The sequence below is a fragment of the Schistocerca cancellata genome, chromosome 2 (assembly GCF_023864275.1).
Source record: "Schistocerca cancellata isolate TAMUIC-IGC-003103 chromosome 2, iqSchCanc2.1, whole genome shotgun sequence".
Taxonomy (NCBI): Eukaryota; Metazoa; Arthropoda; class Insecta; order Orthoptera; family Acrididae; genus Schistocerca; species Schistocerca cancellata.
The window spans coordinates 330,949,540-330,966,161 of NC_064627.1; the positions used below are offsets into that span (position 1 = coordinate 330,949,540).

At 37.1% G+C, this 16,622-nt stretch overlaps 1 protein-coding gene across 5 annotated transcripts in view; it reads left to right on the forward strand.

The window, feature by feature from the left end:
* The window catches only part of LOC126161707 (zinc finger protein 346-like), a 136,107-nt gene that overhangs the window by 38,721 nt on the left and 80,764 nt on the right, over positions 1-16,622 (forward strand). For all 5 annotated transcript variants that reach the window (XM_049917735.1, XM_049917734.1, XM_049917736.1 and 2 more), the window contains one exon: positions 16,355-16,520. In XM_049917735.1, the coding sequence (XP_049773692.1) occupies positions 16,355-16,520 (166 nt within the window). The remainder of the gene's footprint in view (positions 1-16,354; positions 16,521-16,622) is intronic.

The window sequence follows — 16,622 nt, forward strand, 5'->3', positions numbered from 1 at the left end:
CCATTTGAGATCATTTTGAATAGTCACACCCAGATACTCAATGGATGTTACCGCTTCCAAAGACTGGGCATTTATTTTGTATTCTTAATGGGGATTTTCGCCTTGTTATACACAGTAGGTTACACTTTCTATTATTGAGAGATAACTGCCAGTCATTACACCATGCATTATTTTCTGCAAATCCTCATTGATTTGTTCACAACTTTCATGTGAACTACTTTCCTGTAGACTACAGCATCATCAGCAAACAGATTAATGCAGCTGTCAGTATCATCAACCAGATCGTTTACATAAATCGTAAAAATCAGGGGACCTATTACGCTGCCCTGGGGCACACCTGAAGTTAAGCTTATTTCTATTGAAGTCACCCCATTCAGGACGACATATTGCTCTTTGTCTGTTAGAAAACTTTCTATCCAACCACATATGTTATCGGATAGACCATAAGCTCGCACTTTTTGGAGCAAGCGACCGTGCTGAACTGAGCCGAACGCCTTTCGAAAGTCGAGAAATATGGCATCAACCTGGGAGCCAGTATCTAGAGCCTGTTGTATATCATGCATAAAGAGGGCCAGCTGTGTCTCGCATGACCGCTGTTTCCTCAAACTGTGCTGGTTTCTGCAGATGAACTTCTCAGAGTCTAGAAAGGTCACTGTGTCTGAACACAAAATATGTTCCATGATTCTACAAGAAATCAGTGTCAGTGAAATTGGCCAGTAATTATGTGCATCCGATTTTCTTTCCTTTTTTATAGATTGCTATGACCTGGGCCTTCTTCCAGTCCCGTGGAACTTTCCACTATTCCAATGATCTCTGATAGATGATGTATAAGAATGGTGCTATATTTGTAGCATAGTCAACACACAATCTTGCGGGGTTACTATCTGCACCAGATGCCTTCCTGGCCCCTAAGGATAGTAACTGTTTTACAATCCCAGATACACTAAACACTATGTCAGTCATCCTTGCGTTTGTTCAATAAATGAACGGGGGAATGGTGATACAGTCCTCTACCGTAAATGAGTTTTTGAAAGCTAGGTTTAGAATTTCGGCCTTCTGTTTATTATCACCCATTACATTACCCGTACTGTCAGCATGAGAAAGTATTGAATTATTTGTAGCATTCATAGATTTTATGTACGGCCAAAATTTTTTGGGGTTACTTTTAGAATCTGCAGATAAAATATTACTTTAAAATTTGTTAAAAGAATCTCTCATTGACCTTTTGACAGCTGCTTTCATTTCGCATAATTTCTGTTTGTCAGTGGGGCAGTGACTACGTTTAAAACGACTGTGCAGAATTCTCTGCTTTCTCAGCAACTTCCTAATATGTTTGTTGTACCAAGGTGAATCCTTTCCCTCCCCTATATTTTTGCTAGGCACAGACTTCTCTAGCACATGGTGGACATTACCTTTAAATTCTGACCAAAGGTGCACAGTATCTTTGTGTCGCCCGGTGAATGCTTGGAGCTGACTATGAAGATATCATTATATAATAGTTTTTATTTGCTTTGCCAAAGCAACTTCCACTGACGTAGAAGCCACAATGACCTTATGCTTACTAATACCTTCTTCTAGATTAACTTCTTCAAAAAGATCAGTTCTGTTTGTCACCAAGATATCTAATATGTTCCCATCTTTAGTTGTTTTCTCAACCAATTGCTCAAGGTTGTATGTTGAGAGCACTTCTAGAATATCTTCACACGAGTCTTTGCTTCTGCCCCCTGTGATAAACGTGTAATTTTCCCAGTCAATGGATGCCAGATTAACGTCTCCACCTATAACTAATGGATAATTTGGATGTTTATCTCCTATGTACTCAAGACTTTCCCTGAAACGTTCTGCGGCGTTTGTTGCGGATGCTGGTGGTCAACGCAATCTAAAGATACCACCGTTTATGTAAAGAAAATTAACATGAAAGGTCAAAAAAAGGCTCTAAGAACTATGCGACCAAACTGCTTAGGTCATCAGTCCCCTAGACATAGAACTACTTAAACCTACCTAACTGAAGGACATCATACACATCCATGCTCCATGCCTGAGGTAGGATTCCAACCTGTGAATGAAGCAGCCACGCTGTTCGTGACTGAAGCGCCTAGAACTGCTCAGCCACTGCACCCGGCGAACCCCTTTTCACCTCATGTATAATGATAATATATACTGTCTACTGAGGATAAACTTTATTTGCCAGCAACTCAGATCGTTTGATAACGGAACTTTTACGAAGCTACATTCAAATTTTGTTTGAAGTCGTCTGCAATATCAACTTATAAACTTACTTTGTTGACTTGCCTGTTATGCTGTGTAGCAAATTTTAAAGCTGTGCAGATCAGCATAACGAAAAGTTGAGAGGTCTCGCTCGTTTTGTCCACGACTGTACAAGCTCTTCCAACAGCCTGAGAAGATGCCAATGGCGAACCTTGCTCTGGGCACCCCAGTGCCTCAACAATTGATAACATTGAAGGTGTGAAGAAAATTGTTTTGGAAAATCGTTTGATTACTGTAAGAGAAGTTGCTGAGGACATTGGCATATCGGTTGATTCAAGTCATGCAGTTTTTTACTGATGTTTTGAGCATGAGACTTGTGTCAACGAAGTTTGTTCGGAAACTTCTCAATTATGATCAGAAGAACCATTGTATGAGCATCGCTCAGGAACTCTTGAATGACATCAATGATGATCCTGGTTTGCTCAGAAGGGCCATAACTGGTGATGAAACATGGGTTTACGGTTATGATGTTGAAACCAAAGCCCAGTCATCCCAATGGAAGCATCCCAAAGAGTTAAGACCAAAAAAAGCATGCTAAGTTTGATCATATGACAAAAGTTTTCCTCAGTGTTTTTTTTTAATTACCGTGGTGTAGTGCATCATGTATTTTTGCCTCAAGGTCGTATGGTCAATAAGGAGCATTACCTTGACATTATGCGCTGTTTGCGAAACGCAATATGCAAAAAACGTCCAAAATTGTGGGAAAACAATTCATGGCTTTTGCATCGCAGCAATGCACCTGCTGATTCGTCATCGCTCAGGAACTCTTGAATGACATCAATGATGATCCTCAGCCACCATATTCACCGGATATGGCTCCCTGTGACTTTTTCCTATTCCCAAAACTGAAGAGACCTATGAAGAGACAAAGATTTTCAACGATTGAGGGAATAAAAACTGCATCACTGGAATTACTCAAAGCTGTAGGAAAAAGTGCTTATGAGAAGTGCTTTGAAGATTGGAAGAAGCGTTGGCATAAGTGTATTATATCTGAAGGAGATTACTTTGAAGGGGACAACATGAACATTGATGAATAAATAAATATTTTTTCATAAAAATATAAAGTCACCTTACTTTTTGAACACACCTCATATTCACAAAAAGTGTACTATAGTTTGAAAATTAAAGCATTCAAAGTCGTAGGAACAGGTCTTATTTACGATCCAAGGAACGTGCAAATAACAAAATTAAACTAAAATAGTAGATTGAGACAAGAGTATTAATGGGCCAATAATCATACACTGGGGAATAGCCAATCTCACTTCTTCCCATGTAGATAATAAAATATCCTGTGAATTACTTGAAGAATGTAGTATATATATTTCTGCATCCTGCCTTGCATTGCTTGAACAGTGTAGTACAAATTTCTGCATCATACAGGGTGATCAGTCATTAATGCAATTACTTTTGTGGCTTGCAGCAGGCCAGTGAGGCCAGTTTCTGTGCCCTAAGTGTGGGTGACAGGAGGTTCCCAGTAAATATATTACAATTTGTCGTGTCAATTATTTATAACATACATAACATAAACACTTAAAAATAAAAGTAAATTACTCACCTATATTAAGCAAGGGGAGGCTGGAACTGCCTCCCTTCATAATTCAAGCATTTTTGACACCTGATTAGGAAATTGTTCATTGCATTCTACAATTCCCTCTGTGAGTGGCAGCAATTTCTTGACAAATGCTAGTTTTAAGTTCATGTAAATTGTGTGGATCTGATTTGTACACTTTCTCTTTTAAGGCCCCCCCCCCCTCACCCTTCTCCCTGCTCAGAGATAAGAATTGCTGGGGCTTAAATGAGGGAAACGAGGAGGCCACATATTAGAGTTATCGCCATATTAAACATCAGTCATGAATTTCACATAATGAGAATTGGCTGTATGTGCTATCCTGCTTGGAAGGTCATGAAAGCACATTCTCTTTCCGTTAATTCCCCAAAAAGGTTGCAAATTGTTTTCCCCTATCTATCACGTAATTGTTTCTGGAAAAAAGGGTCCCATTATTCTCTCACTGCTAATAGCGCACCACATTCCTATTTTTTTGATCATGCAGAGGTGCCTTGTTTATTACATTAAGCTTTTCAGAACTCTGATAATGGCTATTTTGTGAATTAACGTATCCACTTAGTTGGAACCATGATACATCTGAAAAGTAGATTTAGGTGAGGGTCAGTCTCTCCATCATGCATGCTATTCAAAATACATTCACAGAACTGCAACCTTTTTGCAGTGCTACCCTGTTTAAAGTTCTCACACTGCAGTAATTTTATAGGGCTGTAACATCTGATCTTTGTAGCTGTTTGAACAAAGCCATAGGAAATTCACATTTGCTGAGAAAGATGTCAAACTGATTTTCTAGCCCTTTCCGGAGCATGCCCATGCTTATCCAGAATTTGTTCTGTGAGTACTGTACGTAGTTGTCTATGTTTCAGATAAGTAACGCTTCCCTTTTTGTGAAACTTATTTATCAGTTGATGAATCATACTCTGATTAGGTGCTTGAATTACAGGAATTTTTTCTTGAAACAATCTCCTTACTGCACTCTGTGATTCTGCACACTTGTATGAATGATACATGAATACTCTTTGGTGAATAGAATAGTTGTATTTTGACATTTCACTTGAAACACTTTCACTTAATATACTGTACTGCATCACCTAACAAAAATCTGCTATCTTTGGAAACAAAGGCCTTTCAGCCGAGAAGAAATGTACTACCTATCAGTGCCACAGCAGGCTGGCAGCCAACGCAGCAACAAAATCCCCACCAGACAGTTGCATTAAGGATTAATCACTCTGTACTTATTAAACAAGAAACCATTCAGGCACTTCCTTATCCAGGTGTTTCGTAGAAACTTAGCGTCTTTAGTAAACTTTTGTGATTCACACAATCAAAGGTTTAAGATAAGTCATAGAGCTTAACTTCTTACACATTTTATTACTTATTCAGTGAATTTGTTAATAGCATCTCAGTAGAATGACCCTTTTGATTGCCAAACTATGATTGGCTGGATATCTCATTATTGCACGGCTAGTGACAAATTTTTGAGAACATTACCTTCTTATCTCTTTGACTGCTGGTTAGATGCTGTCTTCCCTGCTGAGTTGTATGTACCTAATCTATCTATAAGTGCCAAGTTATGTGCATTGGAGCCACTGTCTGGTGCTGAGTTACCAAGTGGCAACCCTCATCTAGTGTCGAGTATTTCTCGAGTGCTAGCAGTAATTGGCATTATTTCTTGACTTAAGCCGCTGCTTATATGAACAAAATATAGTGACTATAAACATTATTTAGAGCATTAATGTTTGACTTAGAAGCTTCTCTAAAAGTTTTGTACTTTTATGGTAAAACTGCAGAGGCATTGAAGAATTTTTATTAATATTACACATTTTTCAGCAGTTTCTTACATGATTTGACTACTGGGCTATGATGAAAGTGTTTTGCTGCTTCTTAGTCATTTCTCTTTCCATTGCTCCGCCCACACTACCTGATTGTAGTATTTGTTCTGCATGTTCTACTAACTCAAGAAATGAATAAATATGTTAATAGTTACAAAGATAGTTTATGAACCACTTGTCATAGGCTACTCTTTGATGGAATTCTAATTATACTGTTTACTGTGTTTCACGTGAGGAGCATGTATCATCCTTTTCACAGCGTAGTTTAGTGTTTTTGTATGCAATACACCCTCTAAGCTTTACAGTGAATGAGATATACAGAATGCTTGTGATGTATGCTCTAGCACATTGGGATTGATTGTGATCTACTGAAATAACTTTTTCACTTCATCAGTGTTGATGCGAGAGTTGTGGTTGTTTCATGCATGATTTGTTCCTTAGACTGTAGCAGAATGAGTGCTTATTATATCTGTCATCAGATCGGTTATTGGCAATCCAAGAAAATATGCCAAACCCAAAAAGTTAAGGTATGTGAATAATTTTTGTTGATATGCAATTACTGGAAATGATGGCACCTTGTACATTTTGTTTAAGTGGTGTAATGTATGCTGCATTTGCTGTTTTCCTTTATATTTTATGTACAAAATATACAACAACTGAAACTGCCCATCTGTGAAGTTATTAGCACAGTAATTTATATGCCAAGAAGGTACAAAATCAGAAACTCTAAATGTCAAAATACTGTTTATGCACACTTCATATATTATCCATCTTTGAAGTTGATAAGGGCTTCAGACCAGCATTTGCAAAGATTAGAAGCCACTATCATCATCATCATCATCATCATCATCATTTAAGACTGATTATGCCTTTCAACATTCAGTCTGGAGCATAGCCCCCCTTATACAGTTCCTCCATGATCCCCTATTCAGTGCTAACATTGGTGCCTCTTCTGATGTTAAACCTATTACTTCAAAATCATTCTTAACCGAATCCAGGTACCTTCTCCTCGGTCTGCCCTGACTCCTCCTACCCTCTACTGCTGAATCCATGAGTCTCTTGGGTAACCTTGCTTCTCCCATGCGTGTAACATGACCCCACCATCTAAGCCTGTTCGCCCTGACTGCTACATCTATAGAGTTCATTCCCAGTTTTTCTTTGATTTCCTCATTGTGTACACCCTCCTGCCATTGTTCCCATCAGTGGAGACAGGTTGCAGCCTTGTCTTACCCCTGAAACTACTCTGAACCATGAACTCCAATTTACCATCAACTCTAACTGCTGCCTGACTATCCATGTAAAGACCTTTAATTGCTTGCAAAAGTTTGCCTCCTATTCCATAATCTCGTAGAACAGACAATAACTTCCTCCTAGGAACCCGGTCATATGCTTTTTTTTCTAGATCTATAAAGCATAGATACAATTCCCTGTTCCACTCATAACACTTCTCCATTATTTGCCGTAAGCTAAAGATCTGGTCCTGACAACCTCTAAGAGGCCTAAACCCACACTGATTTTCATCCAATTGGTCCTCAACTAATACTCGCACTTTCCTTTCAACAATAACTGAGAAGATTTTACCCACAACGCTGATTCAACTCCCAGGCCATTTCAATTATCCTGTGCAGCCATTTAAGACCTGACATTCCACTGTATTTGATGAGTTCCGACTTAATTTCATCCACCCCAGCCGCTTTATTGTACTGCAATCTATTGACCATTTTTTCCACTTCCTCAAATGTGATCCTATTTCCATCATCATTCCTATCCCATTCTACCTTGAAATCTGAACCATTACTGATCGCATTTTCACCTACATTGAGCAACTCTTCAAAATATTCCCTCCATCTGCCCAAGGCATCCACAGGATTCACCAGCAGTTTTCCTGACCTGTCCAAAATACTTGTCATTTCCTTCTTACCTCCATTTCGAAGACTGCTAATTACACTCCAGAATGGTTTTCCAGCAGCTTGACCCATAGTCTCCAACCTGTTTCCAAAGTCTTCCCACGATTTCTTCTTGGATGCTGCAATTATCTGTTTGGCTTTGTTTCTTTCTTCAACATACTTTCTCTGTCTACCTGGGTTCTGGTATGTAGCCATTTTTGATACACCTTCTTTTTCCTTTTACAGGCTGCTTTGACTGTATCATTCCACCAAGCTGTTTGCTTCATCCTACTTTTACACACTACTGTTCCAAGACATTCTTTAGCCACTTCTAGTACTGTGGCCCTGTACCTTGTCCATTCCTTTTCCAATGACTGTAAATGACTACATTCATCTAACTGGTACCTTTCTGAGATCGCTGTTATGTACTTGTGCCTGATTTCCTTATCCTGAAGTTTCTCCACTCTTATCCTCCTACATATGGACCTGACCTCCTGCACTTTCACCTCACAATCCCAATTTCACTGCAGATTAAATAATGATTAGTGTCATCAAAGAATCCCCTGAATACACGTGTGTCCCTCACAGCCTTCCTGAATTCCTGATCTGTTATTATATAGTCAATGACAGATCTGGTTCCCCTGCCTTCCCAAGTATACCGGTGAATCTTCTTATGTTTAAAAAAGGAGTTTGTGATTACTAAGCCCATACTGGCACAGAAATCCAAGAGTTGTTTCCCGTTCCTGTTGGCCTCCATATCCTCTCCAAATTTACCCATAACCTTTTCATACCCTTCTGTTCGATTTCCAATCCTGGCGTTAAAATCACCCATGAGCAGAACACTGTCCTTGTCCTTTACTCTAACAACTAAATCACTGAGTGCCTCATAAAAACTATCCATCTTATCTTGATCTGTCCCTTCACAATGTGAATATACTGACACAATCCTAATTTTCTTGCTAGACACTGTCAAATCTATCCACATCAGTCGTTCGTTTGCATACCTTATTGCAACTACGCTGGGTTCCATTTCTTTCCTGATGTAAAGCCCTACACCCCATTGTGCTATTCCTGCTTTGACTCCTGACAGGTAGACCTTGTATTCTGTTTGTATTTAATTTTATCAAAAGAAAGCATCACTCAAGAGAACTAAAATTGTGAGATAGAATTATTGGCCAAAACCTGTCTTCAGAAGAGGAAATTTTACGTCTTGGAAAGTAAGCGCTGGCCAGAGTAATCATGTCTCATGATTTTGTATTTAGCTTATGTTTCATAAATAATGGTTTGAGAAATGCCTCTATGTTGTCTCTCCTGCATAGTTGAACAAATTAGTACTTTTTCTTTGCATTGTAAGTCAAGAAACAGCGTGAAGCATGTTATGGTAGGTTATGTGTTTTGATGGTGATTTTGAAAAGCTGCACACATATGCGTCAACACTCTTCTTGCCATGTTTCCTAAGAAAATCATTTGGAATTTGCATTCCAGTAGATGGTGGAAGATTTTCTGATTAGAGAATTTTTCTCCACCATCTGATCTCTGTTTGTTTGCAAAAGTTCCTACAATTCTCTTACCAGAGATAGAAGAAACTCTGTTATTTTGGCTCTTTAACTTCCAGTGGAGAGTGTGAGGAATTGAAACATGCATATTCAGAATGTGAAAAATGAACTTTCTGTACCATTTCACAGTCCTATGTACCAGCTTTGTTTAATAGCTTATCAGTATAATAAATTGCCCTACAATAAAGTTTTAATCAGCAAACAGTGGGGCTGGTCTTTTCCATCTCAGTTTGTGTATGACTCTGCAGGTTGTGGACGTGCACTTTCTCTTCCGCTGTGAGATTGTCAAGCAGTGTATCTATGGACATAAATTGGCCTCATCCTCAACTCAGTTTCTTGTTTAGTTTTTGATATGTTGCATCTGGTCCTGCGAATAGAACCACATGGAGTGATTTCATGGCTGTGAAGTCGTGGAAAGATGAATGTCATTTGTATCGAATAAATTGTTTACACTATAGCAACTAAAGTAGACTTTTGTCAGTGAAAAGCTTTTAACGTTGGTAAGATTCACTGCATGGCACCTTATGATCCTTATTGACAGTGATCCTTATTTTGAATGAACTTTCTGTTCATGTATTGGCAAAGTTGTCACTTATGTGAGGCTATCTCAACAGTAACTCTAAATGTAGATGAAACTTAATTTCATATAAAATAGGACTGTTTAACCTTCCACTGGTTGTGCCAGTATCTATCACATGAGAGGTCACGCACCACACAAAGTACAGTATGTTGTTGAGCTTCAAGTACTGCTTTCATTTTAAATTAAATGTATTAATTAACATATGTTAATCATTTTGTGTTAAAAGCAGAATGGTTTTTTGGTATCTATTTGTATTAATTTTGTTATGCTATAAAAAGAATTTTAATCAAGAAAATCTTTAACATATTGCAGCATGTCAGCAACTGTGAAATGTACAGCAAATAAACTATACAAAAAATTAAATTATTTTGTGAGCCAAACACTGGCCATGTCACAGATTAAAAATTAAAACAATAAAGACGCATAATCATAAGATTATGTCAGTCAAAATTAAAACCATTAAGGCGAACGTAGACGGAGCTACGCTGGCCAGAAATCAGGACCACACGTAAGCGGCTCGAAAACTAGGTGTTGGTTTTAATTTTGGCTGACATAATCTTATGATTATGCGTCTTTATTGTTTTAATTTTTAATCTGTGACATGGCCAGTGTTTGGCTCACAAAATAATTTAATTTTTGTTCTGAAGAAGATTCCATTATTGGAATCGAAACCTAGGTAAATGAGTAAAATTACCTTGCAACTGAAGGCTGGAAAAAATTGTTTATTTGCTGTTAATCAAGAAACTTTTGTTGCTCTTTGTATTACAACAGAATTTAATTATTTACAGTTATAAATTGTTGTTATTGACAATTATTGCAGACAGTTTATTTGAAGAGCGAGTTTTACATACAATGTGACCACACATACTACAAGTCATTGTTGCAAAGCTGTTTTTTGACCTCCCACAAAGGGTGCATGTCCCACACATTTTTGTCGTTGGAGGGCTCGATGAAGCCGAATTTGAGGCTTGTGGATATTGGAGTTGAAGAAATGCTTTGAGGTCTGTTGGGAGGCAGACAATTGTTCCATCATTAATTCAAGGGACAACATATTAAAAAAAAAATTTATGTAAAACTTGTCATTCATTCTCTTTCAGCATTACATACGTCACCTGGCTATTCACTCCAGCTAATTTATAAGGCAAAACAAATTAATGAGGGTCACCCTCTTGTTGTATGTGGCACATAATTTTTCCAGCATGTCCACTCCATTATTGGTCCTATTACACTCCAGAATAATGCTACTAGTTTACACTTTCTAGGTCTATTTCTCCACCATCATGCATTGTAGACATTAGAATAATTACTATACTTATCTTGGTTACATAAAACACAGGAGTTTGGTCTGTTCAGTAACCAAATATTGAAGAATCTAACCTCTTGTCTTCTAGAGCAGTGATGCCTTTGTTTTTTCTTATATTTCCTAAAAGTGTAATTCTTCTTTTATAATGTACATGATCACCAATTATCAGTTGATATATTTCTGTTTGTATTAACTACTCCTCAACAAGATGCTTTACAACTTATTCTGGTGAATTTGAAACATAGCATGAGCCTAGTATTTGTTTACCAAGATAATATAATTAATAATGATATTATTAATATAAGTGCAGTGGAATCCTGCCTCCAAATTTCCACATTAAAATTTCTTTACATCTGCCATTGCATACATTTTGATGCATATTTGACAGATTTTGATGGCATATATTGAATCCGTGAACAGTGTCCATGAATTGGGTGCATTTCATCAACTGTAACATATACACTCATGCTGCAAGATTTTCTTGCTTTTGAACAAAGCTGTCAAAAATACTTTTATGTCTTACGGCAGCAAGTTTATCAAGCTTCCTTCTTGAAACTTCCTGGAAGATTAAAACTGTTTGTTTGACCGAGGCTTGAACTCGGGACCTTGCCTTTGGCGGGCAAGTGCTCTACCTTTTTAATCTGCCTGGAAGTTTTATATCAGCACACAGTTTGCTGCAGAATGAAAATTTCATTCTGAAGCTTCCTTCTTTCCTGCCGGGATGTGCTGACATAAAATTGAAGACTCCTCCAACTTAATTGATACCTGCGAGAACTCAAATCCACTCTCAAAAGTGTCAGTCCCGTCAAATTCTTCGCCCACAACTCTTTGACATTAACAATTCATCCCTTTTTCAAGTTGACATGAATAAGAATAGTTCTTCTCTAGTTCAATCAGAGGAATCTCAGGGCCACTCACACATTGCACATAATTTTTCAATTTTTGAATTAGTGTTTCTTAGAATTCCATCAGTCCTGTTTACATCAAAAATTTTCAAAAATGCGTCAATTGGTAATACTGTAAAATTTTTCCTATATTTTTTCCATAATTTTTGAAAATTTCAGTAAACATGATTTGCTCCATTTTGTAGCTACTTTTTTCCCAACATAAAAATCTTCAGTTTTTGTTTTATCTGCATCCTCTCCATTGTTACCCTCTACTTCAGTTTCAGAATCGTGGCCAGCATTTGGTATTTGTTCCTCAATCAAGATGGAATCGCTTTCTTCAGTATTTTAAGTTGATTATTATTGAGCTGTTTTTTCATTCTCTACTTCTAATTTTTACAAAATTCTAGGAATATCTCCAAGTTTTACTGGACTCCACATAATAAAAACATTCAAAATTTGTACTATTCTACTCAATAATATTAACAATAAGAGAAACATAAAAAGAATTGTATTTATGTTCTGTAAAAAACCACTTTATGGAAAATAAACATGACTGAAAACAATCAGAAAAAGAGCGATTGCACATTGTATTCTGTACAACAGCCAGGCGTATATTAAATAAATCGTTTATGGGCATAAAAGGAGCCACAATAAAGTGGCGATGAGCGGCAGGCGGCATGTAAGAGTACTGTCATGATGAAGAGTTGGCACAAATTTTCTGAGAAGTGATAGGCAATTAAAAACTGCCTGGTTTTGTGCAAAATACAACAGCATGACTGGTGGAGGGTTTAAAAATACAACTCTGACCAGTGATGGTTACTTTTTGCCCTAGCCATGAGAAGGAAAATACAAAAGAAACAATAAGTTGTTTTTAAATACTGTATCGTTACAGTACTCAGCTTCAGAAAGTGAAATGTTTAGTAATGCCTACAGACTCACATAAAAGTAAAAGTGATGACATTGTCCTAATTTTTAGAACTATTAATTCCTTCTTAGGGGATGTAGGAGGGATAGAGTGAGGAGGGTTAAAAAGTAAATGTGGGTTACTACAGGATGAGAGGGGGACACCTGACAAAAGTAGCTAAAAATGAGGAGGTAGGCATCAAATGAAAAATGTGACAGGCAAGTATTGCAGATAACACACAGAAAGAACAAAAGGTGATGGCACAAAAGCCCCCCCCCCCCCCCCCCCCCCCGATCGTTTCACCTTTGTAGAAGTAGGTTGCTATTATCCTGCCTTTCACTTTAAACTTTACCTCCTCCATACCATCTTTGTGTGTGTGTGTATTAGAAGCATTAAATATTTCACCTCCTTTAACTAAGTACTAGCCAGTAATTCTGTGTCATATTTATTAATTTTCTCGGTATACTTTCCTTTGATACACTTAACCTGTATTTTTGAGCTTTAATAACCAAGAATTCAGTGATTCTTGCTTGTTGGCCATGGTAGGTGGATAAATAGATTGGTTTCTTCCTCTACAGATTTCATCTGGTCTAGTATTAGGAATATCATAAAATATGACTATTATCTGCCTACTATATGTGGTGGTGAGATCATAAAAATGCTTGCTTAAATGAAGAAAAATGACTTTTTCTTAATGAAATGTGTTGCTAAAACATGCTCCTTTCTCCAGCGTTTCACCATCTCTTTCAGATTCTTTGTATTTTCATGATTAATCAGTGACATCTGTTGTAGGATGAATAAGTGGTTTGCTACACCTTCTGAAGTATACAGTTCAGAACTTCTGCATTGAGTTTCCGGGAAAGAGTCAAAACCATTTTCAGTATCGAAAAATTTGACATACTGTCAAATCTACTATCTCTAGAATGAATAGATAACTGTATTGTTTTCTTGATAAAATGAAATTAGCTTTGCCTTTGTAGATAAGCATAACGGATAGAATAATACCCACAAGCCAGTATGACTAAAATCCAAAAACGTAAAGAGAAGTTAAAAATATCAACAGGATACTTTCCCTCCAAACAGCAAACATCGGCAAATATTTCAACTAAATAACTCAAACTTTGAAGATCTTTGGGTGAATGGGATAGAAGTACAGCTGTGTCTTAAGATGTCCAAAGCAGTCAAAGGGTTAAAATTTCAGGAAAATGGTGGAAGGAAACTGCTCAGTAATTTTTATACTCACCATTATATGAAAGAGGTCTAATAATGGCTTCTTTTTCCGGTACAGGAAATTATACTGAATTAATGTGTGTCCCATAGAAGATGAGCTATAATTAGGTCATAACTTTTTAGTGTCTTATGGGAAATATTATTATCAGCCCCATATTAATTGCACAGAATTTTCTGCATATTACTGTTTCTGTGTACACCTTGGCTTTGTCTTCTGAAATGTTTGCAGCAAGTTTTCTCACTTATTTAAATGATAATTGTTAAAAATCTGTCTAAAGTCTTATATATTGCTTTCATTTTGTTTTATAGAAATAATGATATCTCCTATGACTTATTTCCCTCTTTAACTGTTAATGATGCCCCATATTAATTTGATTTTACTATATGAGCTCCTAGTGTCAAATAAGATGTGTAAATTGTTACATTTTCCAACTTTTCAAAATATATTATGTTAATGTTGATGCTTTAAGTGATCTGAGGTTTCCCTGAGGATTTCAGAGTGCTGTTATCAAAGTAGTGCATAGACTAATAACAAATATGATGAATTAGTACCCTGCATTGTCATCATTGTACACTTCTCCTTAGAAGCTTTTGTTAATTATGGCATTTTCATTGATATTATTTAATTTCTCTGTCAGCATCTGGAAATAGTTAATTCAAGCTGCTTATCTCAGTTTTTGTATAGCTTCAGTTCAGCATCTGTAATGTTTTTATTTGTTATGAATGTTTGAAGAGTCATAAATAATTACGGAATGTTGGTCTTATTATTACTGACAAGGGAAACTCCCAAATGCACCCCCGTCAGATTTAGTGGTAAGATGGTCCATTGGAAAACCCATCAAAAACTGAATATAGATCAAGCATGAAAACAGGAAAAACTGTGAAAAAAGAAGCTAAATAGAAACGGTGAACAGTTCACGCTCAAGATGTGCAACATTAAGCAAATTTGAATAGCCATGGCGTTGTGTTTATGTGGTCAGTTTTGGACTGCAAAGAGGGAGACCCCTGTTCAAATCTCCCTTGTGTCCTCTTTCTTTCTCTTTTCCTTTTTTCCATAAAATGATGAACTGTCCATCTGGTCATTGACGTGTCTGTTTACTGTATTCAGTTTTGTGTCTGTTGTGGTGTGATGTCCATTTGCAAAGTGGGGTGTAAGGAAGGGACCTCCAGACGTATGTACCTCCTATTTGTTCACATACTATGACTCTTGCATTCTGTTTTGGAGGTTTTGAGTCTTGAATTCCTTTGTTGTAACATAATTCATATCTGTTCATTTGTTGCTTTCATTTCTGAGAGAGGTGTATGCGGCATCTTGCCTGCTCTCACAGTTCAGCACATTTACTTGCGACAGTAATATATTCTTACCATATGACTCATATTCTGTAACCAGTTATTAGTATGACAATTGCCAAGACTACAGGAGGAGAACAGACACATTGTCAATGACTGGATGGGCAGTTCATAATTTTGTGTGGGGAGGGGGGTGGGTACGAGGGAGTTGTGAACACGGATCTCCCACTTTGCATTCCAGCCCTGTGATCACTGTTTCTATTTTTCTTCTTTTCTCACAGTTCAGTACATCTGTTTCTTTCATTCATGCCTGATCTGTGTTCAGTTTTTGACGGGGCTATTTACCACTAAATCTGAGGGGGGTATGATGGGGAGTTTCCCTTATGAGTGAAAAGTGAGATTATTTGGAAAACAGAGTTTACAAATTGCAAGACCTTTTTTATTTTTTCTCCAAAATCTACATATTTGGTCTTAGATTGTCATTAGGGCACATATGGTATTTATTATTATTTAATTCTTGAAGAAGTAATAATTGTGCTTACGAGCCTGCGATGCTAGTGCTGATTTAGAGAGCCAGTTAGCATATTAACATAATTATTTTATCTGAGTTGCTTAGATAAAGGATTCTCAAACAAAACTTTATAATATTTTAAAGCAATGGAGGATAAATACTTAGTACATTTAAGGTGTACATCATCTTACATCTGGTTTATAGCCTAGCACTTCTTTAATGGGTTCAGCTGAAATTTAAAACAGGAAACTGCAATGTAAATTCGTATTTGTCAGTTTGCATTATGGGACACAGGGAATGAGAGAAGGAATTTTAGTTACCAAAAGATAAAGTAATGCAGTTGTTTACATATGACCATATTTTGTGAATAACATTCATGTTACTGCTAGTAATGTCATAAGTACTTCAAACTGCTGGCTTCATACATTCCTGTAAAAGGAAAAGTATTCTTCAGCAGCAGCTGACTGTTACTCATTTGCCCTTTTATCTGTGTCTTGCAATGGCATTTCTAATATATGTTGAGTGTGGGTTTTTTCCTTGCAGTGCACCAGCTGTCCCACTAAGCCAGCCAGTAGTTACGACAATGCCTATTCCAGCTGTCATGGACAGAAAGCCTATTGAAGCTGCAGCTCCTAGTTTCCCTGCCACTGATCCTGTCACTAAAGCTGTTATGGATAATATTATGGGCAAATTGCCAACAAAAAAACAAGTAAGCAGAGACTAGTGTGTAAGAAGATAGGACAAGTAGGATATTCATTGTAAGAAATTGTCTTTTTTCACCGTTCAGATTAATCTCTACTTTGTATTTACT